This window comes from Oculina patagonica, chromosome 12 (genome assembly GCF_052425735.1).
Source record: "Oculina patagonica isolate OP01 chromosome 12, crgOcupat, whole genome shotgun sequence".
Classification (NCBI taxonomy): Eukaryota; Metazoa; Cnidaria; class Anthozoa; order Scleractinia; family Oculinidae; genus Oculina; species Oculina patagonica.
Genome location: NC_135769.1, coordinates 2,794,451 through 2,817,727, shown reverse-complemented (window position 1 = coordinate 2,817,727; position 23,277 = coordinate 2,794,451). Strand labels below are relative to the sequence as shown.

Sequence of the window (23,277 nt, the reverse complement as noted above, 5' to 3'; positions counted from 1 at the left end):
TAGTAAATGAAGAAATTGTTCTAAATTACCTCGGTTTGCTGGACTCAAATAAAAATATTATAGGTTGTAAAAAAAATTCCTTTTTAATTTCTTAGAATTTAGTGCTACATCAACACAATTTTATTTATTCTCGTATTCACAACACTGGTCATTGTATTGATGTTGTATGGAGAGGCTAGATATTGATCCTCTCTTGGGAATAAATAAAGAGTTAACTTAATTTTTTACATTGATGTTTTTCCCGCAGGTTATTGCGGTCATTCTTGCTGTTTTCTTTCACCGAAGAAATGGTAGAGCTATCACGTCAGCCAGCAACGACAAAATTCAAAGAATGCTTGATATAGTAAATAAAGAATTGAACACAGCCTTAAATGAGACGAACGAAAAACCAACTGAACATGAAAAGAATCAAGCTGACGTCCTTGGCTTAGCAGAACCAGATTTACCAAGACAAGAAGCACTCCATTCCCTTTGCGATGATATCAGCGGCGAATGTTCTACCAAGGCCACTCCTGTTTTGAGACATACGGGGTCCCCTGTAGTACTTGATGACGAGCCTGAATGTTACACTGGCAAACGCCAATTGGCACAATTGGCGAATGGTGGTTCCACTTCATACCCCATTTGTAGGCAAGTTGCGATCCTAACCGCGTGTTCTAGTTCGATAACCCCAAACAACAGCAACATGAGGAAATGCGTGGAGTCAAATTTTGTCATGGTCACAATAAAGGACCAGGCTGAAAAAGACGTTGCTGTAGCAATTCCGACAAGCTGCTCATGCGCGCCGCCTTGAAGTGCTTAACGATTGAAAAAACGTATCACTGCGTCCGAGAGGAACACAGGATATTTATATTGACCGGTAAACATTTAAAACTGTAACAATTTCAGAGTATTTAAGGACTATCACTAATTATACAAATGTGATACATCATTTATTTGTAAATTCAAAGTATTTTATGTATTGAATCAATAAAACGATCTTGAGTAAAACTATTTCTGGTCCTTATTACACCTTGACTGGACACAATTATTTTTTTTACCGAACTGCATTATTGAAAAGACCTGTTACTTGGTTATTGCACTCAGAGCATGAAGTGGGAGGCAGATGCGGTTCAAGCTGACTAGCTTAACTAGCCGGGCCTATGTGCAATCTTTCCATCGTTTAATTTCTTCTGTATAGATCAGAAGTTTTACAAATTAAACGGTCACCCTCTTTTAAGCGGCCCGTTATCAAAGTCCCGATGTATTGCCAGGATAATTATAACTAAACCCTTTTTTAGCGGCCACCTCTATTAAGCGGCCGCAGCTACCTTTGCCGGCCCTCCCAGTGAGGATTCGTCTATTGTTTCTACCTCCATTAAGCGGCCACCAAGAATTGAATACACGTAGTTTGGCCTTGTTTTCATCAACCTAATTACAGATAAGAGTCCGAAAATTAAAGTGACGACTGATAAAATCATTGAAACACATGCTTATAATCGTCTTGACGTGATTTCGTTGTCACTAAGCTAAGTGACGACCTTTTGATTTCCTGGCAATAAGGTGATGTTTCTACCACTTTCTACCACGCCTTATGCTAATTCTAAAGAACCCCTATTAAGCGGCTAACCTCTATTAAAGTGGCCACTTGCCATTTCCCCAAGGGTGGCTGCTTAATAAGGGTTCGACTATTAGTTCTCTTAAGCGCGCGACGTTGACTGACTGACTGACCATCGACCGCCCGACCGACCAACTAACCGACCGACCGACCAAACGAACGACCGACTGACCGACCGACCGACCGACCGACCGAACGAACGAACGAACGAACGAACGAACGAACGACCGACCGACCAACCGACCGACCAACTCACCGACTGACTGACTGAAAGAACGAACGAACGAACAAACGAAAGGAAGAAAGAACGAACGAACAAAAAAACAAAAGCAAAAGACTAGCAGAAGTGTCCAGACTGCAAACAAACTGCTATCCCTTGTTCACAAGAAACAGAGAAACCACGAGCCGCGAGATTAGCGGACGCCTCGAGGGAGAATAGCACCCACCGAATATCTTGGAAAATCCAACAGAACTGGGGACTGGGAACCAGAGTGTTCAAATGTTTTGGATCCAGTCCACAACCGAGCAGTGGCATTGCTTTGGGAACGTGGCGCACCTGTGGCTAAACCACGCGTCACAGCTGACTAAACATGGCCGCGTAAATAAACAAGACAAGTAATTGATTTCGTATTCTACAAGGAACAAGCAGTCGGAATTCGAGCTCGCTCGCAACATGATAGCTGTGTGGTTCTCTCTCTCTGCTCGTGGTTCTCGGTTTGCTGATCAAATGTTCTCTGGCGCATTCTGAACACAGCTTTGGAGGACACAAACACAGTGTTCACGAGGATCATGTCGCCTTTCTTGGAGAGAAGCTGGCGAAAGAGTTTGATAAACTTTCTCCTCAGGAGTCCAGAAGGCGACTCAGGTACACTATCCGTTGTTTTTTGTTTGGAGCGAGCTGTAACCTTTAATACTAGCAATTATGAAATAATAACAGTCACGCGTTCAGATATCAAAATTTATAAGAACCAATAATTAAGAAAACTTCTAACACTGAAAAGCGCAGAGTAACTCACTAAAAAACCCAACGTTGCGGTAAGAATTCTGGATTGTCGACAAAAGAATATTTTTAAAAAAAATATTCGAGTCTCTAAACAACCTGCAACGTTGAGATCGGCGATTCGATCGTAACATTTCCATGCAATTAACGGTTTTACACTTAATTAAAATTCTAAACCATGGTTAAATCTTAGTAATTTTTTAACATAAAAGACAAGAGTTTATTAAAGATCCAAGCCTGTTGTTAAGTTTTGTATGTTTCTCGTCATGATCTCAACACAAAGGCCAACAATAATAATAGTTTTCTTTGCTTCTATGCCTAGAATAAAAAAAATAGCTAAATCGTACTATAAAAATAATTTTTTCTATATTCTTTGATGCGTCATTTTTAATGATCGAGAAAAGGTCAATGATTTGCGCGTTGCTCATTATCATGCCAAATAAATTATTCCTTCAACAAATAAACAGCTGTGTAAATATTCCAAAAACTATTGCGTCTTTCAAAATTCACTCTTACTGATTTCTACATTGATTATATCGTCACCAAAAACCGTCTACCTTCAATGCGTCACCTGTAAAACGCTCTTTGCGGGTCGCTCGCTGATTGGTCGTGTGCGTTGTCTGACAGGTTTCAAATTTCTACGATTAAATGTGCGCGGCATTTAACTTTTTCCGATGGATAACTAACATTATTTAACTACCTAAAATTCAAGATTAAACACTCAGAACGTAGTTTGGGTGGAGATTTATAATATTAAAGTGAAGCGATCCCAATTAACTTGTTCTTAGCCTAAATCGCCTTCAGAAAAATTGGAGGAAGGGCATCTGTGCCTCCGATTTTCTTGAGGTTAGTGGGCGGCTTTACAGAGGCCAATTTGTTCTGGGGCTGTTCTTTAACGCGCCTGAATGCTCTGTGCTATTTCCCTTAGTCCAGTTTTCAGCATTACCTTTTTGACCTTCGGGGTTATCAGAACCAAAACTAAAATGCCTATTCTGCCCAGCACGGTCCTTTTATTCTGACACTAAACTTAAACTTGTATTTTAGTAATCGCTGAAGTTGCTTCTTTTGTTGTTTGTCTTGCACAGTAAATCCATCTCATCTCAGAGCCATTTCTCGTTCTTAATTAGGCAAAATAAGAGCAAGTGCGTCGAATGATATTCGACATGGATCTAATTTTGAATTTTTCCAGCAAGGATATTAGTCATTTTCCTTTTTTCATTTTCGTTCTCTATATAATGATCTCAATGATCGAAAACGTTTACTTAGTGTTCATAGTTTTAAAAGCTTTCAACCATAAATTTTTATATTAGTTATTATCATTGTTTTCGAATTATAATGAACTAGGATTTCGCCATATTATATCTTTTTAATTCACTAGAATGTTGGTGCCTCGTATTGACATTAACAAGGATGGTTTCGTAGAGGAGGCCGAGCTAGAGATCTGGATTCGACACAAGATGCAGAAGTGGACTGTTGACGAGGACGTGGACGCGATATTTAGAGATCTGGACATGAATAACAACGACAAGGTCACGTGGAAGGAGTATATGACGAGAACGTTTGGATTCACAGAGGAGGGTCTGTATACACCAAAAAAAAAGTTGATCAAAGGCCTGTTTGGAATGAAATAAGGTGCATAGCACCTATTCTAGAGTTTCAAATAAGGAAACGAACCATTTTTCGAGAAAACGGAAGTTTGAGAAATTGGCGGTAAAATTGCAGTTAGGGGTGTCGCAGTGATCTTGGTATCCCCCTTAGGTCCCCCGTCCGTCCATCTTGTATCCCCTCAGGGGATCCGTCACTACGTCGATCGCAGACTGGGGCATGAGCACAATCCATTTTCTTTTCTTTCGTTCTTACAAAAATACCTAGCGTACGAGGCGGGGGGCGAGGGGGGCTGCAGCCCCCCCACTCGGCCCTGTTCGGGCACTAGGAAAGCGTCAACTCAATTACGTCAAATAATAGTATTGTGGTGTTCGTTCTGTCGTGCTCCTCTGATCATCATTTTGGGGTGGGTTGGCGAGGGCGCAGTGGTTTGTAGCTGGCGTTGCGCGCGGTGAATCCAGTATGCTAGAAAAGCTGATGTGGCTCTTTTACTCTTCTGGGCGGTTTAGTACATTTTCCTATGTTTCACGTTTTATACTTTCAGGGGAGGGGGACAATGCAATGGGCTCCCAAAACTTTGTTTTTGGGTGGATAAAATTTCCGAGGATTCAGTGCATTGAATCTTTGGGCTGGCACGAAAGAACTTAGCAAGCAGGCGATGAAACTTTCTATTTTGTTGTCTTTTCTTTCCTCTTTTTCGCTTTTAACGCATCCATTTTCGGCTGTCTCCCCCCCCAGTCCGAGTCCCCTACGTCGCGGCCGCTTCGGTCCGCGCTTCTACCGACACCCGCCCAGTCTTCGTCGCAGGATCATTCTGGTGAGTCTGGGTTGCAATTTTTGATTTTTTTTATCCTTTTTTTTAAGACGGCGCTCTGCACTATGTTTGTCTGTCAAAAACACGGAGGAAAACGTCAGGAGAGAGAGAATGGGGCGGGAGTCCCTAGTGTTGGGTCCGTCCTACTACATCTCTGAAGTTGTGAGACTAGAGGAAGATAGGATGGGGGTACCCCTAGTGGGGTCCTCATCAGTTCGCCCTTGATGTAGGGTCTCTTTGTACTACTCCTTGTATTCAAACCAGGAAACCGCGGAAGGGCTAACCCAAGGTAAGGGAAAGGGATTGGGGAATCTACCCGGGCGCGGGAAGGATGGAAATTTGAATAAAATTCTAGTGTGTAAGGGGTTGGGTATCGGTATTCGGCTGGTGTGGGATCTGGCTGGTTTTTGCAGGAAAGTTAATTGGGATTTTTCCTCCCTCCCCTGTTTACTGTGTTTATTGCTCGAGGGAAAAGAAAAATGAGTAAGTAAAGGTGATGTCTTGTGTTGGCCCTCCAGTGCTTTCCTCCCATGTGTGGTAGCGACGGCGCTTTCTTCCAACGCACTCTCTTCGGGGCCATACTGCATTGCGGCTTCCCCTTGTGGTCTTCCCCAGTTCTCTTTTGTGGCATTTGTGTGCATAATACGTCCTTTTATTTTTGTTTTCGTCTTTATGGTCTGGGGTGGCTGGGGCCCCTCTACTTCTTTGCTTTTCGTCTGGTCTTTTTTTTAGTGTTGGTTTTTGTCGGGGAGGAATACTGGGATTTCGTTCCCAAAATTCCTTTTGTACCCTGCTCTACTGCTTTTGATAGGTATTTTGGGTGCACTAGGGTCGGTCCCCATATCTTCCTTAGGTCTTGTTTTTTATTTTTTTTGGTGGCTCTTGGGTGCAACCAGATTATATGATGAAAAGAGAGTTCAATCGAGGGTCATCACGCCTGCGGCTCATTGAGTGCAGGTGACGTCCTTTTCAGTTATATGTCGCATTTTTTCTTATTTCTTACGCATTGGCTCTTACAATCGCTTTTTAGTGCCGGTTAGGGATTTCGGCGCGTGGTTCGGTGACGGTTTAGAAAAACGCGGACTTGAATCAACGGTTGTTTAGCTTTGCGAATATTTGCGAGTCGTCAAATTGTTTGTGACGATTAATTTACGAAAAATTTGTGTAAAGCAAAATGGTGTTGAGTGGATGGGCTTCACTCCCAGTCTGCTGATTGACGCTGTTAGTGATCTTGGTTCCCGGGGGATCCAATTGATCTTGGTACGGGGGTACCTAAAATTGGGAGATACCAAGATCACTGCGACAGGGGCACCCAACGAGAAAATTTTACTATAGGTGTCGGAACACCGATTTTACGTTATAAGTGTCCTTTTTGTGCGTTTTAAGGCCTTATTTTTAAACGCTAAGAAAAGTGTATCTTTTCGGATACGCATGCTGAACTTTCAAACAGAAAATTTTAGGGAACGAAATATTATAACCCGAATTAACGAGCCGCTGTTGCTTTCTCGAAAATCGTAGCTGGCCTCTTTTCGTGCCCAAAAGGACATTTTTTCTCTCCGAAAAAAAACAGGCATTTCTTTCCCCATGTCACGAAAGTTTGAGCTGTAGATATCTCCAGTTCTTCATCACACCTTATCCGAAAATCGCAGGCGATTATAGATCTTTCGAACAGATATTCAATTAAACGGTCTGTTGGGTGCCCCGGTGCAGTGTTCAACATAGTTCAGCAAATCCAGGGAAAACAAGTTTTGGTTCGTTCGAGTTATTAGAAAGGTTTATTCACGAAACCGGGGGCTCAAGAAATTGGGACTCAAATGTGTTAGTCATTGTTCTTGAAATTTTGGGTTCTTAAAACTCTTGTCATTTGTGATCATTATTTATGATTTCCACAGCATATTTGAAACTTGGCCTCCAGAATATGTACTCTACACCATATTTCATGCCAAAGGGATCTTTTATGATCAACGTTTACTAAATCCAACGACTTTTTTCTTCTGCTTTTTTTCTATCTCTCATACGAACTGCGAACATTTGTACGACGATTCTTATAGGAGTGAGTAACGAATCATGACTCGCTGTTTCACAGATATGCACAGCAGATGGGAAAGATCAAATCTGGAACCGTACGTCGTATATGACAAGAAGAAATGGAGATACAGCGATCAAGACAAAGATGGCATGCTGAACAGGCAAGAATACGAGTACTTCCACCACCCAAAAGAACATGAAATTATGCTGCCTTATATAGCTGTGGTACGTGTCAACACGTTTAACTTGTTTTCTCTTTACACGAGAGCCGAGATGAGTTTCGTCCCGGGATGAATAAAAATTTTCATTTACATGAGCGTGTTCATCCTGGGATGCCGGGACGTAAGTCGTCCCGCCCGAGTTGAATTCATCTCGCCCGTGCTTACATTACATTACATTTCATCCCGGAAAGACTGTGTACATGGCGTTTTTCGTCACATCTCATCTCGGGATGACATTTCATACCGGTGCTTAGGACAGGGATGGAATCGTCCCGGGGTGAGTTCCTCCCGGGACGAAATCATGTAGACAGCAACAAGAAAATGACCAGACACCGAGATGAATTCATCACGGGACGAAACTCTCATGTAAAGAGGCCCTTAGTCCCTTCATCATGTTTGGCTCAGATCGCTTCGAAATTTTACAACGTCGATTTCTTTGAGTAAAATGTCCGTCTTTTATTTATTTTAGAGTTTTAGAAATAAATTGTAAAAAGACGTTATTATCAAGAAGCAGACGAGAGTTCTCACTGACGTGTTATGCTTTCTTTGTAGGAATTAATGGATCGATTTGACAAAAATCAAGATGGCCGCCTTTCTATGGACGAATATTTAGGTAACAGTAATGTAGTTTATATTCGAAGTGTTTTTGGCTGATTTCGCAATGCACGCGCGCCAGGCCTGCACGTAATCGGCTGGCTTTTTAAAATGAGTTTAATCTAAAGTCAAGAAATAACAATACTTGCATAAATTCTTTATTTACTAAGGTAATAGGAAATGTCATCATGACAAACTAAAAATCGCAAACTTCAATTTTCTCCTGGGCGTCATTCCCTTCAAACCTTGTTGAATATCATTAGTCCTTTGAATAGGATACAAAGCTGCGGCGATTAACCTTCATTTCATGTATTCAAGTAAGAGATTACAAATAATCTCGTATTCTGCCTCAGGCCCTGAAGTAACTAAAAAACTTCTGCTTGTCTTTCTTGGAATATAGCTTCAGTCCAGAGCAAGCGCGGAATTATTTAAGCATTTTTTTTTTTCACTTTCTACTTTTTTCCCTATGCTGAACTATTTATATAATTTCTAACGTAGTTTTATTTTCTTTTGCAGCGTTCCTCGCCATGCCAACTTTTAATTCTTTATACATAGCGGATTTTAACGAGAAATATGACGTAGATCACGATGGCTACCTTAATCTGGTAAGTACGTATTACTACACTACTTGGCTTCACACTAAAGCTCGTAAGTATAGTCTAAGTGCACTTGGAACCTACTTTGAGTGTGAAGGGGTAAAACGTACTTCCTTGAACTTTACTTGGTGACCATGGAAACTTTTGTAGTTCAAAGAAGCCGAAGTACGCCGCCAAGTATGGTCTAAACCACACTTGAGAACGCACTTGACCAACAGGAAATGGAAGCCAAATGAAAGCGGCGTGCAGCGTTGTCACGATTCTGAATATGATTGACAGCTTGTGCTATGTGCTACTACAGCTTGTATTATGTTTTGTCATCAAGTGTGAAGCCAGATTTTGTAAAATGCGACTTGAGATTTCCAAGTGCACTTGAGTCAAGTGCTTACTTGAAACTGACTAAGCTTCTAGTGCGAAGTCAAGTACTGTCTCGAAATTCATTGATCAATTCCAGTTAGCAGTATAAGTATTTCAACTTGGCAAAAGGTAACAGAGAAAACAAGTTCTGCTTGATTTAATCAGTACAATAGATGATGTTTTAAAAATGTATTTCCAAAAGTAAAGAGGTTACAGAGATAAACTGTTGCACGACTGGGCTAATAAATGCAAAATTTTTAAATATTCAATATTTGTTTGCTTTTTTCCTCAGAAAGAAATAGAAGAATGGAGAAGACCACGAAACTTTAACAAGGCGCTAGGAGAAGCTCAACATTTAATAGAGTATGCTGATATGAACAAGGTATTAATTTCGGTCTCGTTAGATTTATATATAGGTAATGTACAAGGACATCTTAGTTTCGGACACAAAATTAAAGGAGCCTTTTCAGTTTAAAAAAGGCAAAAATCTATCAGCAAAACGAGCGTATCTGTGACTTAGTGGTGGTGTGGCACGCCTGTCGGATAAGTATCATCATCATCATCTTTCAATAACAAGCTTTGCATGACTATAAGTAAATACAGTATTGCAAAAGCGTACAACTAAACTAAAGCGAAACTTATAACAATAATAATCATGTAATAGGAAAGAAAAAAGAAATTATATGTATGTGTAACATTACTTTCATTCGATAGAAGATTATTTCGTAAAGATAAGCATCTCACAATGAACTTCATAAGTTGAGTATTTAAATTATAATTATCAGAGTTCATTAATTTTTTGGTGGCTTGCATAGGAGGTAATTGTGTTATGTTTGGTATTTGATTCTCTATTTTTTGGTAAAATTCATCTCTAAAACTACAGTATTTAGTACAATGGAAAAGTAAATGAAATTCGTCTTCAATTTGGTTTGATTCACACGTAGGACAGAGTCTATTATCCCTTGGAATTTGATCATATCTGCCAGTTTCGATCAATAATTTATGATTACCTATTCTAAGTTTTACTAATTCTTTCCTGTTATTTAGTTTTCTTGTAAGATCCAAATAGCAGGAAGGCGTATAGTCTTCCTTAAAAGTGTTATAGAATTCTAATTTCTTAGAGTTTTGAATAGTGTGTTGCCAGTGTGAAATATACTTTTGTTGCATAAGACTAAACAACACGGTGTTATGGCACCAATAGTGCCGTCAATAATGCAGTCGAGGTCTTCATGTAAGATGCCCTGTGGCGTAACAAAGCATGTGTCGGGAGGTGATGACCAAGAGACCAAGCCCCACTGTTCGTGTAAATTAAGATTTTCAAAATCTTTTTTTAGATCTATAGTAAGATTTGTCAACAAATATTAACCAATCATAAAGAATATCCTTTACACGCGACCTAATCCACCAACGACAAGTAAATACAACAACGACGAAATTTGCGGAAGGAATTTTTTTAACCGCCGACCGGTTAGCTCAGTTGGTAGAGCGCCGGACAGCCGTGCGGGAGGTCTCGGGTTCGAGTCCCAGACCGGACCAACACTCAGGGTCTTAAAATAACTGAGGAGAATATGCTGCCTTTGCAATGACATCTGCAAATGGTTAGACATTCTAGTCTTCTCTGATAAGGACGATAAACCGTAGGCCCCGTCTCCTGCATCTTCAGTGTTATAATCAACAGGGGACGTTAAAGAACCCACACACTTATCGAAAAGAGTAGGGCACGGAGTTCCCGGTGTTGTGGTCTATCTTTGCGCATTGTGTTGTATACTGTGAAATGCTCGGTTTCATTAGCATATACTTACTAGAGCCCTAACACGGCTCATAATACCGAGGGTAAATAAAGTTTCAGTCTAGCTGGTAATTCACTTATAGAGACTTCGAAGATTCACATAGGTCGAGCCACCTAATCTAGAAGCTGACTAACGACAATAAACATAATAATAAACCTTCATTTAACCACGATCTATTTTAAAGCAAATACATGCTGGTATTCTAATAAACAGTTATTTAACAAAATTACAATTTTTTTCTGTTTGCAGGATGGAAAATTGACCGCTGACGAGTTCGTCATGAGTCACGAGATTTTTGCAGGAAGTCTTGTGACACAGTTTGGTCAATCCTTCCACGACGAATTTTGATCCAACGTGAAAAGAAATGATGCATTCTAACAGTAACCAAAGCAGCAGCAAAACTTTTGATGAAACAGTCAAACCAATAAAGCTTCAACTATTAAAATTCAAGAAATTTTTAAGTTCTTTTTTCTGTTTTTAGTTTTCTTAAATTTGTTTGTGAGAGTCCAAGTCTGAAGAGGACACATTTGCATACAAGTGTATGTAAAAGTTAACTAGTGTTCACGCGTGGTGAAGCTTTTTTTTCTTTGAATGTAAATACAAGTAAATACAACATTTGTTTGTGAAACAGCCTTGTCCCTTTGTGTACTTGTGTGTCTTTTTTTAGTTTTGTAGCTAGATACCTCTACTATACTGTTTTAATTTTGTGTTTTGCTGAGCTCGTTTATTGGGGGTTAAACTCGGGCAACCTACTCCAGCCAATCAAAACGAAGATAGTATTACCTCATACAATCAGATGCAAAACTAAAACTGTGATTTGGCTCAGGTAACTTTTCCTTCGCTTTCCATCAATTATACACAGTACGGGTTCAAATCTACATTGGTCTAACACGATGTTTTAGAGAGGGATGTGAGTAATAAAATGCACAATATTCTCAGCCAAAAAAATAGCCAGTTTCATACACATAAACAACGTTTTGACTCAGAGTAACTTGAATACGAGATTTGTCATTCCAGAGCAATATTGTCTTTCGAATAGGCCTATGGTAAGTGATTGGAGGCTTGGAATTTAAAATTGAATGCATAAAAAGACAACTATTACTGAGATAGAGAGTTTGAAAAATCACTGAGGGGAGTAAAAACCGACAAGAATTTCACAAAACCAGTACTTGGAGATTAATGTTAAGCGCGGATTTCTTATATGTCACAAAACTAACAGCAGAGTGAACCAGCTGAGAGCCAATCAAAAACGCAGGAGTAAGGGTAATAAACCAATCAAAACTCGAAGCGAAATAGACACGGGAAAGCAAAGGCCGGTGGCAAGCGCAGTAAAACAAATACAAGTAACCGGTAAAAAGCCCAAGAAAGCAAAGAGATGTAACATGTAAAAAGGGCGGGAAAATGAAGCCCAGTAAAGAGCACCAGGAAAAACACATATAAAAGTTAAAAAAAGGAAAAAAGCGCGGGAACCCAAAGCGCGGGAGTCAAAATCGCGTGAAAAGTAACAACGGAAATCTAATGAAAAGCGATTGAAAACAAAAATATTTAACCTTTTGCAAGGATGAGGAAAAAACAACAAGTAAGCAACAACAAGCGCTGGAAGGTCTCGTGAACCTCAATGGAAAACGTTTTTTACAGTATCTGAAATAAAATGTAATGAGAAAATACACCATTTCATCCAACTATTTAAAAGTGATTTATTCAAACTTACGAGTAACATCAACTAAACATCTAAAAAAAACTACGGAACATGATTTTTTTTTTTCAGGTTAGATTGTCTGACTATCTAACTAAGAAAATATTTCCAGATATCAATCATGTCTATTTACACTATTTACATATGGGAATATATAAACTCTTCTTCACATACGAATTCTGTAATTGGATGCGAACATATCTAAGTTTTATAAACATCATTTGCATTGTGTTTGAGTAATTATTGTGATAATCAAATACAACCTCGCTCGCTTCTGCACAATATGTTAACGGACAATATGCAAAGCGATAAAGGTAAAAAAGATTTGTTCGCTGAAAGTGCGGCCTTCGCGCGCTTACTGACTAATTCGTCCCTCGCTCAAAATTCTAGCCTGGTGGCGTAGCATCAAAAGGTTGTGTTACACGGGGCAACTTGCAACAACCAACAATTTGCGCAACACCGCGTCAACTTTTCGTGGTATGTTAAACTAGTCAACTTTTCGCGCAACATCGTACAAAATGTACTTGGCAACATGCATGTTACACGAGACGATTTTTCAGCGCAACGTCGACTCGCAACATTTCGCGTATCCGAGCAACGTGTGTCCAGGCCATGTTGAACAGAATTCTGGGAAGGTGCTGGGCAAAAAATCGGCGGCGTCCCTGTTACAAGAGCCAATTTTCTAAATATTCGTCATCTTGCGTTGCGAGTTTTTGACTTGGGTTCAAAAACTCGCAACGTGTTGCCGAGTAAAACGTTGCACAAAAAATCTTCCCCGGTACCATGTTATACGGTGTAGGATTTTCGCGCGAAAAATCATTGTTGCAAGTTGTCCCGTGTAACACCGCCTATAGAGGTCCGTGAAGTGTTTTTGATTGGCTTTAAGTTTTCCCGCGCAAGAGTAACAACCAATCAGAGACACTGCATGAATCTCTGTGGATTTACGTCATCAGTATGGAATTTGAGCGGGAAAAGAATTCAAGAGAGAAGTTTCTTTTTTTTAAGGCCGGTTTAAACGGTACGAGTTGTCGGCCCAATTTGGCCCAGATTTGATAGGAAAATGAGTGCGCAGTTAAAAACCGGTCCGATTTTAAAAAATCTGTTGCAGTGCCACAGATTTTAGAAATCAGGCTGATTTTCAGCCTCGCATTTTAAACGAGGCAGAGAAAATCGGGTCGACGAGTCGCAGCTGCCTGCGGCGCTCCCGGGCCCCGGCTCCGGGCCTCCCCTCCCCCCTCGCTCTCCCCGGTCCCCGCCCCCCCGGGCCGCTCCCCCCGTCTCGGCGACTCTGCCTGCCGTCTGGTGGGAGAATATGCAATTCTGTTTCGTGCCCCATTGCAGTAACATGATAGCCTACAAGATCGAGAAAAAAGTATCTTTTTTTAGGACATTTGGAGAAATACCTAAAGTTACCGGTGTCAATACGATAATATTGTTAGCCCTCGCTTTCGACGTTACAATACATTGCATAGCAACTTTTAAACTGACCTGGACCAACCGTGGGCTCAGACGACGCATTTCCATGCAGGCGCTCGTTTTTACATAACAAATTTTGTTACCCATAAAAATCCTCTTTTTATCGGCACTTTTAAGCCAAGATTCATGTTCCTTTTAGGAATTCACTTCTATCTTTCTTATTTAATAACTTATTTGCTTGACACGACTAGTTTATAGTCCAACACCATTTCATAAAATTCATGTCGTCTTATAAATTAGGAAACTAAGTCAAGTCGAAGAAAAATGCTCAAAAAACCCGCTTCTAAGAAAATCATTTTTCTTCTCGAACTGCAGATTCATTTATACTTTTTGGTGTCAGAATTATCATTTAAATAGAATCATCTCTTGGAGTGTAATAGCTAAAATGTTATTCACAGTTCTGAAGAGCTAACAATATCAGCAAACAATAGCTAACAATATCAGCAATTAATAGCACGAAATAAATTAATATATAAATAAATAAAATTCTGTAGAAGTGTCTTCCTTCATTGATCTCAAGATATAATCGAATTTCGTCGTATTCAAGTTTTCGTATTCATATCGTACGATTTTAACTCATTTCGCCCGCGAAAAGGACATTTTGAAGTTAATTCCCATTTGGGACGGTTGGAATAAATAGGATTGGTTTTTATTTGAAAACATGAAGGATGTATTTTCATCTCATTGCCTTAGTCGTTGATGACCGCTGGTCAGCACGTAAGGCATCACTGCTAATTTCACTTACTCCTCCCCTGTGAGGATGCTTCTGGTTGAAAGACGAACGATCCGATCACTCGTTTTTGTCTTGTTAGTTTTTGTTCTCAGGGTGGGTCCCTGGTGGGATATCTTGTGCTTGTCGAGGGTTGACCTCTCGCTACTCCTGCGGAGGAATAAACAATCTCGGTTAGTAAACTATGACCAGACTTCAATCAGGCATTGTTTGATAGACAGAAATAGAACAGAACAAGTCGGTGTCTTTGCCTGCAGTGGGAAGGATCGTGAAGGACGTATACAGTTGAAATTTTGCGCTCTTCATGTTCGACATCCTTGTATCAAAAGCTTTCAGACACCACGCTCAGCGGTTGCCATTTCATCTTGGTGCCCCTTCACACGGACTCCAGCATGGCATTTCCATACTGTGCTCTCTAAAATTTCGTGAAACATTTTAACGGATAACTCGAGTACGGAATACAGTACAGACCTGAGACTTGGACATGTAGACTATCTAGTAATTTTCTACAACCTGTTATATTCTTGATTTTTTTTTTTTTTTGACTCAAAAGATTTGGATTTATTTTTTGCAGTGCGTGACAGTATCGTTACTTGCGTGACAGTGAAAACCAGCAATACAGTGACTACATGCCATGAGACAAACACCACATCATCATCAATTATTCATCTTCTCAAAACTATCATGGACTTGGAAATAAACCATTACTTTTGCGAATTTTCACCGATTTGCCACGTTATTTTTTCCAGCCTTACTTTTACTTTTTGTGAAGGAGAAACACAAAATGCAATCAAGGGACCAGATATACGAAACTCTCCCAAGTTAAGATTGTGTACTGTTTCTTAGCAATAGGCTTTTGTTTACAAACAATAATTAGGGTACATCTTTACCTAAGAAGGATTCGTGAATCTGGGCCCAGACTAACTAGCATTTTAAGACCCACTCAAACCGTTAATTTTACATACTTTGAGATGCAGATCTCATCTTCCGGTTCACTCCACTTCCGGTAACGTTGGTACCGTCGGTCTCATTGATAGCCGTTTCTGCATGGCGTAGTTTGGCCTGCCCTGGGCAGGGACGTCACCATTGGAAGTCGTTGTTGTTGTTGATGTGTTATTGAACAGATGACTGTCCCTCCTAACAGGGCGTCTGGGTTTAATCTCATTCAGTTCATCTGTGATCAGAAGACTGCATTTTCGTCCACCATTGGCGGTGCTATTTTCTGCGCAGCCGCTATCCGAACTGCCGTTCGAGTCCCCGCTCATTCCGTTCTCGACTACAGCCGACGCTTTTAGAGCGTTCGGAGCGTTCACGAGGACTCTTCGCCGCTTCTTCGGCAGCTTGAGCCTCGCCTGGGCGTGAGAATAATACAACGAAAAGTTGTTGACAATGACAGGAACCGGAAGTGCTATCGTCAGCACGCCGCAAACCGCGCAAATGCTACCAATGAACTTGCCCATGGTAGTGACAGGTGCCATGTCACCATAGCCCACAGTCGTCATGGTAACCACGGCCCACCAGAAGCAGTTTGGTATGTCTTTGAATTTTGTATTCTCGGCGTCTTTCTCCCAGTAATAAATTAAACTAGCAAATAACACGACACCGATAATCAAAAACGAGATTAGAAGGAGAAGCTCGCGCACACTCGCGCGCAAAGTGTGTCCAAGAATTTGAAGCCCGGATGAATGACGCGAAAGTTTGAAAATCCGGAAAATCCTGATTAGCCTGATTATGTTCAAGACCTCGACGTCAGAGTTCGCTGGATACAAGCTAATGTAAAAGGGTACGATCGCCAAGAAGTCAATCCAGTTCATGACTTTCTTGAAGAAGGCCAATTTTTCTGGACAAAAGGTAAAGCGAACCAAGAGTTCCAAAGTAAACCAGGCAACGCAGATTCCCTCGAGGATTTCAAGCGCCAGTTTGGGTTTTTCCGTTTGGAAAAATGTCATGGACTCCAAACAAAATAGAACCACAGACAGGACGATCAGTGTAAGGGTTGTGTACGCGATTACCTGAAAACGCAAATGAAGAGATCAACAATCAAGTTTTCCTTAGCTTAACCCATCTCAATAAATTGTTTCGTTTCCTGTCGTCGAGCAACCCAATTGTTTGAAAAATTAAAAAAAAATGTAATTCACCCTTCTTTCTTTGCGTGTGTTACTAACTTCCGATTCTATACAAAACACCCTCAAATTACTATCGAAAACGTCTTCAAACGCCTTTTAAGGGGAAAGGTCTCCTTATTGAATTTAAGTGCTTTGTGAAGTTATGATTGAGGGTTTGATATGATTCAGGTTTACACTCTTTAAATTTTCTTTGTGTTGTTCTCTTTCTCCCTTTTTCTTTTGCCCAACCGACCCACATTCAATGGACTTAGTCTGATTCAAAAAGACGTATCTTAGCGCTCTCAATTCATCCCCGTTCGGAATTCTGATTGGTTGTTTCCTGGTTGAGTTTGCGCGTGCGAGTAACAACCAATTAGAGTCACTACACGAGTCTCTCTAGAGTTACGTCATCAGTATGGAATCCCAGACGACTCGGAGATGTAGAAAGCGCGCGAACCGAAGCATTTCACGACGGTAGATCTGACTGAAGCTAATCCACCTTTAGAGACGATAAAATTGGCAGAACACAGTTTTTGTTGACCTTTCTTGGAATGGTGATTCTCGTTATTCATTGCCATAGATTTGTTTTAATGTTAGCTCAGAGAATTTGGCGATATGATCAACACAATGCCTTCTAACTGATGACTTTCTCTATTCTCACCACCTGTTTGCCAGGCAACGTATTGATATTGTAAGGAGAAACAAGAGTTTGGTCACTTACGATTGGGCTTATGATTTAGGCCGATAAGACTTACGATTAGGCCATTTTCGAGTTATGTCTCACGACATCAACTGAGTGCAGAATAGTCCCTTTGCCTCTGCTTCAAAACGAGTCTACGTGCAACACCATTCATATGAAAATTAGTTTTACATACACGTTCATTTTCATGCAAATCAAACTCATTTTCATTTGTTGAATGGTTTTGCATGTATAGACTCGTTTTGAAGCAGAGGCAAAGGGTAACTCAGAAATGGCCTATTTAAGGGGTAACAATATTTCTTGGGATTGCTTATGCTACCGGTGCGTTAGGTAACAGCAAATATTTGCCTTATTTTTACACCTAAATTATAAAAACGTTGAAATATTTCTTAGTCTCGTTGGAGCCAGGAATTACATTGTTTTCATTGACAAGTCTGTCTTTTACTCTCGTCTGGTTGCGGATTAGTTTAAAATCTGAAATTAAACTTTAAACATTATGACGGACATTTTATTCTTATACAACGATCACCAATGTAAATCTCTATTTCAAACTAGTCTAGCTTCAGACTCAACTTGATACTCAATTAAAAATGCTGCCGTACAATTTTGAGGTTATTGGGTTTTATGCAAGCTTAAGGTGCGAAAATTTGTTGACATAATATCTCCGTAGCAACTTTTACGATTGTTTACCTATGATATCTAAACACAAGTGCCCTGTGATAACTGGTTGCTGAAATTTTTACAGTTGGAAAAAATTCGTCAAAGTAAATATTTACAAAAAAATGAACTAAATCATTTATGTATCTTTTCGTCATGTATTCATGTTTTACAAGGCGTACATTTGTTCGAATTTTCCACACAAGGTAATTAAATTTATTTATGTCAGTTACTTGGTTTTCAGTTGTTTGCACCCGAGAGAAATTTTGCCTTTCGCTGAAGCCAAAGCAATCATTTTACTTCTTAAATCAACCGTGTTAAATGCCAGTAGAATCGTAAAGAAATAGTGCGTTTTGTCTGTTTCTTGTTAATTCAAATATAGAGAAGTCTTAAAATACTGCTTAGCAACACAAAGCAGGTTGTTAAGTACTAAAAAGAAACAGACTTGAAACTGATTTCGACAAAATAGAAATCGACCGCTACTTTTGACAAAACGCGTTCATTTCAGCACGTTTTAATCGCAGTGTGTTTTGGGGCAATTTTCCCGCTGGAAAAGAACTTAAATGTTTTTAATGCCCCGGACTACATACAGAGAATTTAACAGACATTTCCGTGGATACCAACTGTTTTTGATCTAGCCGCTGGAAATGACAAGCAATACTTAAACTTAAAACGTTTACGAAGAAAACAAGCTTGTAAATTCATCTTTTGCTGGAATTTCTACACTAAATATGTTCTCTTGTGGGTTAATGGTCTGTTTTGGATACAATTTGAACCCGATTAGCTAGTAAAACGGATAAAAATATTTCGCTTTTAGTATAAATAATTTTCAACTGCTGCGATGTTTTTGAATGAAAGTGGTATATTCTAGATTTAAAATCACCCCTTTGCGTTTAAAGCGATAATCATACAGTTTACATGCTGAGAAATTCGGCATAACAGAAAAAAAGAGAGCCTAAAAGGAGAAATGTTTTTCTTCAATTTATCAGAACTAAATTTTATATATTCAACGCACGAATCGAAGAATTCTTTAATTTTAACAAAAAAAGCATGTTCAACTAGCGAGTTTTCTAGACCGACCAATTACAAAGAAACTTTAGACCATTAAATCGAGTAGACTATAATTTTGAGGATTCTAAGAATTCACAGCTCGCCGGGAACCAAATATAAAGCAATCATTGTGGTACTAAGACTCATAAATATTTTATTTCCTATCTACGGGTTCGGTTTACTCATGATACAAGCCATAATAGAATTTCAATCTAATTTTTCAGCTTAAAACCCGCTAAATTTCCTTGCCCCCAAATGATGTCTTCGAAGGGTTGATAGCCTCGCGACAAAAAGCTTTTTACTGTTTTTAATTTGATATGAGTGTAGTATGGTAACATATGCGAACCGAGATATTAGCTCGGATATGAATTTTAAATAGGCCTTTCTTCAAAAGGTCAACAATTTTCGACTATTTTTGCGCAAAACCTCAAAAAAGTAACTTCTTAAGGTTACGATAGTTCGATAGCGTTCAATCCACAATATTTATGATTGAGGTTTTCGTCTTCTTTGCCCTGCAATTTGTTCATGGCATATTTTGTATATGTCTACGTGCTCGGCTCTACGGGATATAACGTAAACAGCTCCGAGCAAGATATGCCGGACTTGACGTCGAGAAAAATCACTTTGAATGTTTCAAAAATTTATGACAGCAATAAAAATTTGTACGCTATGCGTTTTTTTCTCTATTTTTTTCTCGGAGATTCAATTCCAGTGAAATCAGCCGAGCGATTTTAACTCCGATTTTAGCATGACTGAAAATTTATTTTCGAAGATTCAATTTTTTATGAGTAAAACACGCTTCGGGCATATATAAGGTTTTTAATTTGACCTTCCTTCTTAAGGCGTGTTGCCCTTTATTGCAACAATTACAAAATACTCTTTAAAACTTCAATTTCATTCGCGGGTCTCAAACGCAACTAACTTTTTTTTCTCTCATTGACATGAAAAGTGCCGTTTTCGTCATATAGATGGGAGAAATTTGCATTTTACACGGTCGGGAGTTTAATTGTAAGTTTTAAACCTCAGAATGCAACGCGTGTTTTGTTCCTAAATGAGCTCAAATTGTGAGGGTTTCTAGCAGCTTCACCACATCAAAAACGGCCCTTGTCCTTTTTAAAACTTAAATTTACACGTACCTTAGCAAGCGTAGAAGAATAAGGTTCTTCCATTAATGTCCAAATTCGCGGCTGGTACTTTTGCCACCAGGATGTATCTGGTTCAGTTTCGGCGGCAAACGCGAAGCCATATCTACCAAAATCCGGTTCCTCGTCGTCAAAATCATTGTCAAATTCCACCCCTTCGAACGCAGCGAGCGTTTCTTGCGCGTCTCGGTGCTGCCGGTAAGTCAACCAGCAACACGATTCAACTTGCTGATCGTCAATACCCCAGAAACTCAATTCATCCTCAAATAAAGGTCCACACACGTCCAACGGACAGTGTAAGTTGCCTGTGCGATAGTAGTTGAGAACATTGGCGAAAACGCCCGGATGGCGGTCGAAAAAATACTCGCCCATATCGGCGTCATAGTCAACTGACCCCGGTGAGGCATCTGCAAGCCAAGAAAGCCGAGTGTCGGGAATATTTTTTAACGTACTCCGGTACGTTTCATGTTTGACGCCGCCAACATTAATGCTCACTCGATCTTTTCGCTTCGCAGTCTGCGGCGGAGATGAGGAAGTTTGGCTTCGTTGTTTGTGCAATTCGCAATCTTGATCAGTCGAGCTACCCGGCGATTCAACATCTTGCATGCTCGGTTGTTCCTCTTCTCTTTTGTCAATCCCGTCTTCCTCGCTTATGCTAACAATTTCCTTGGTTGCAATCTTGTTCGACTCATTCATTTCCAAAGGGAATTCCTCATGGACGCTGGGCGTTTATTTCACCCAAACACCGCCACAAATCCCATAAAAAATTATCTTAACAGTTCACGTTGGTGCTCTTGTGGTTTTGCGGCCAAAACCTCGACAAGAAATCCAAGTAGAAAAAATCGAAAAATTCGCCAGCGGACAGGTGCTCTGTTTCCTTCACGCTTAGTCAACAAGAAACAAGCAATTGAACATATGCTTTTAGCCAGGAGGATTTTCCGCGAATCATTCTTATTTTTTGCGGTAAAAATTACTCCTCGGTCATTTTATCCGTCCGTAATTTCGTGAACAGCACACTCCAGACGAAAAAAATCGATGTTTTTCTCCAAGAAAAAAAGCGCCTTGCCAAAAAAAGCCGTCGAGCTCTGGCAATGTTTGTATTCGTTATTTGCATTTAGTCGTGCGGCGAGAAGAGCACATGATTTGCATTCGAAAGCTAAGCGATTGAGAATTTCATGCAAAAAAACTTTAACTTTACGGAGCTGTCATTCACCACATTGTCAAGGGAATTAAGAGCGCACGCGTAATGTACCTTCAGCTGCCGGCCATTGCAGGTGATCGTCAAATATTATCTGAATGTAATTTATATACGCGTTTGATAGGCGTTGAAAATCATCATTTCTGCGAGCTCTTGCTATGGGTTTACGCAATTTTCAGGCTATGGTCTCGTGCGGTGGAAAAACGGCTTGATGTGCGATTTCAACCGAAATACTATAATAAAAATACACGCGTGCGATTCGTGCGTGGACTTGAATCCATTTCAGGTTTTGTGTATAGTACAAAAAAGTAATAAACCGGACTGAATGCCATTGCTTGTTATATGTCAGAACGTGAAAGACATTTGGAATTTTGTTTACTTGTAAACAAGATGATTAAAGAATTTCCTAGGAAGAGGGCGTGAAAGGTACTGGTACGAGTTGTGATGGGGTTGGAGGGGGGTGGGGATGAAAAACAGAAAATAATGATAGTATCATGGCTCGGAAATACTCTTCTGACAACTATTTTATTTTTTTAATGTTTATTGGGACGCGTCAGCGAGAGAATAATTTATCTTTATAATCAAGGAATATTTAAAGGTGTAGAAAAACAATGTGTCATAGCAAACTAGCTATATTTATTCCATAGAAACGCGTTTGGTATAAAGAAGTCAAAACGGTTTTTAAAGCAAAAAAAAAGTCATTCCGTGGCACGTTTCAAACAGACAAATGTCAGTGTTCTTAACTTAAAGCTGTGCAAACTAAGTATGTTAAAAGCGAATACAGGAGAAGAATAGAACACATTATTCATTTCAAATTGAATTCAAATTTGTCTGGAAGCTTCTGGTTGTTCCGTTGCGAAGGGAAACAAAGACACCTAGAACACTAAAAACAATCAACCACGTGTTATTCACAGCTTTACGAAGAAGATTACATCGATTTAATGTATTCCATTTTTAATTTATTGCGGAGTTCTTTGTTATCGGAGTTGTTCTTTTTGGATGTACATTTCAGATCATTTCAAAATCTATGCGTAGGATATTCATTGTATAATAAAGAAATAAATTCCGAGTTGTTTTGAAAAATAATCTTTTGATGTTTGTGCTTTTTGGCCGTGAGTCTTTATGGATACCGTATGAACATTAGGTACTCTTTGTACTTTAATTTGTACATGTGTATCTTCTGTGAAAGGTTTATTTAAATTAGATCAGGAGAAATTTAGTGATGTTATCAATCGGCGATGATTTTGTTCTCATAACTTCCTATCTTAAGATCTTAAGGGTGAGTAGGGGGAGTTGCGTTATTTGAACATTGAAAGGAGGCGCGTAGGGAAAAGAGAAATTAGTGATTTTGTGTATTCAAGAAGTTCAACCCAGCATAGGGAAAAGCCACCATTTTTAAAACGGAGAAAACCCTGGGGACGAGGGTGTCGCAACATAATGCATTCTCGTCCCCATAGCCCTTTCGTTTCTCTTAGCCGGCTTGGCACGAGAAAACGGAGGGCTCTGGGGACATAGGATTTTTGAATTAATTCGAATTTTTTGGATTGGCTGTTTGGAATAAAGAATTCCTAAACGTAAGTCGAAAACCAAGCGACTCTCTCGTACATTCTTTTGAAACGTCATGACTGCATACATGAAGACCAGAAGTCCTAGAATCTAGGACTGGAAATTCTGTGTCCCCATAGCCCTTCGTTTCCTCGTGCCAAGGCCCAGCCGGCTAAGAGAAACGAAAGGGCTATGGGGACGAGAATGAACATAATGTAGACATTGTTTCCCAGGGACCCTCTCGCCCTGGAGGTTGCGCTTCCCCATTTGAAACTTCAAGTAGAAAGTAGTGTACTTTCACCCTCGCCATTGTTAGTCAACTTCACTTCCCAACAATTCCTAAAAGCTATTCAATTTCTTGAAATAATGTTAACCC

At 39.8% G+C, this 23,277-nt stretch overlaps 2 protein-coding genes across 2 annotated transcripts; one reads left to right on the top strand and one right to left on the bottom strand.

Annotated features, from left to right (window-relative positions):
* The first annotated feature begins 2,225 nt into the window (after window positions 1-2,225).
* On the top strand, window positions 2,226-11,221 carry LOC144632773 (calumenin-A-like). The gene is made up of 7 exons (XM_078491499.1): window positions 2,226-2,462; window positions 3,976-4,175; window positions 7,103-7,269; window positions 7,818-7,878; window positions 8,376-8,464; window positions 9,105-9,194; window positions 10,852-11,221. The coding sequence occupies exons 2-7, from the start codon at window positions 3,977-3,979 to the stop codon at window positions 10,948-10,950; spliced, it is 705 nt and encodes a 234-aa protein (XP_078347625.1). The 5' UTR covers window positions 2,226-2,462; window position 3,976; the 3' UTR covers window positions 10,951-11,221.
* Window positions 11,222-13,642: 2,421 nt separating this feature from the next.
* On the bottom strand, window positions 13,643-21,295 carry LOC144632218 (potassium voltage-gated channel protein Shaw-like). Its single transcript, XM_078490813.1, has 3 exons — window positions 20,153-21,295; window positions 15,470-16,516; window positions 13,643-14,654 (listed from the first exon to the last, which is right to left on the bottom strand). The coding sequence occupies exons 1-2, from the start codon at window positions 20,852-20,854 to the stop codon at window positions 15,497-15,499; spliced, it is 1,722 nt and encodes a 573-aa protein (XP_078346939.1). The 5' UTR covers window positions 20,855-21,295; the 3' UTR covers window positions 13,643-14,654; window positions 15,470-15,496.
* Window positions 21,296-23,277: the final 1,982 nt, after the last annotated feature.

What these genes read in the sequence shown, in the direction of transcription:
- LOC144632773 (XM_078491499.1), top strand. Translation starts at nt 3,977, where the DNA reads ATGTTGGTGCCTCGTATTGACATTAACAAGGATGGTTTCGTAGAGGAG. An exon ending in GTTTGGATTCACAGAGGAGG is followed by an intron (nt 4,176 to 7,102) that starts GTCTGTATACAC and finishes GCTGTTTCACAG; the next exon opens with ATATGCACAGCAGATGGGAA. An exon ending in AGTATGCTGATATGAACAAG is followed by an intron (nt 9,195 to 10,851) that starts GTATTAATTTCG and finishes TTCTGTTTGCAG; the next exon opens with GATGGAAAATTGACCGCTGA.
- LOC144632218 (XM_078490813.1), bottom strand. Translation starts at nt 20,854, where the DNA reads ATGAATGAGTCGAACAAGATTGCAACCAAGGAAATTGTTAGCATAAGC. An exon ending in ATTCTTCTACGCTTGCTAAG is followed by an intron (nt 16,517 to 20,152) that starts GTACGTGTAAAT and finishes TTGCGTTTTCAG; the next exon opens with GTAATCGCGTACACAACCCT.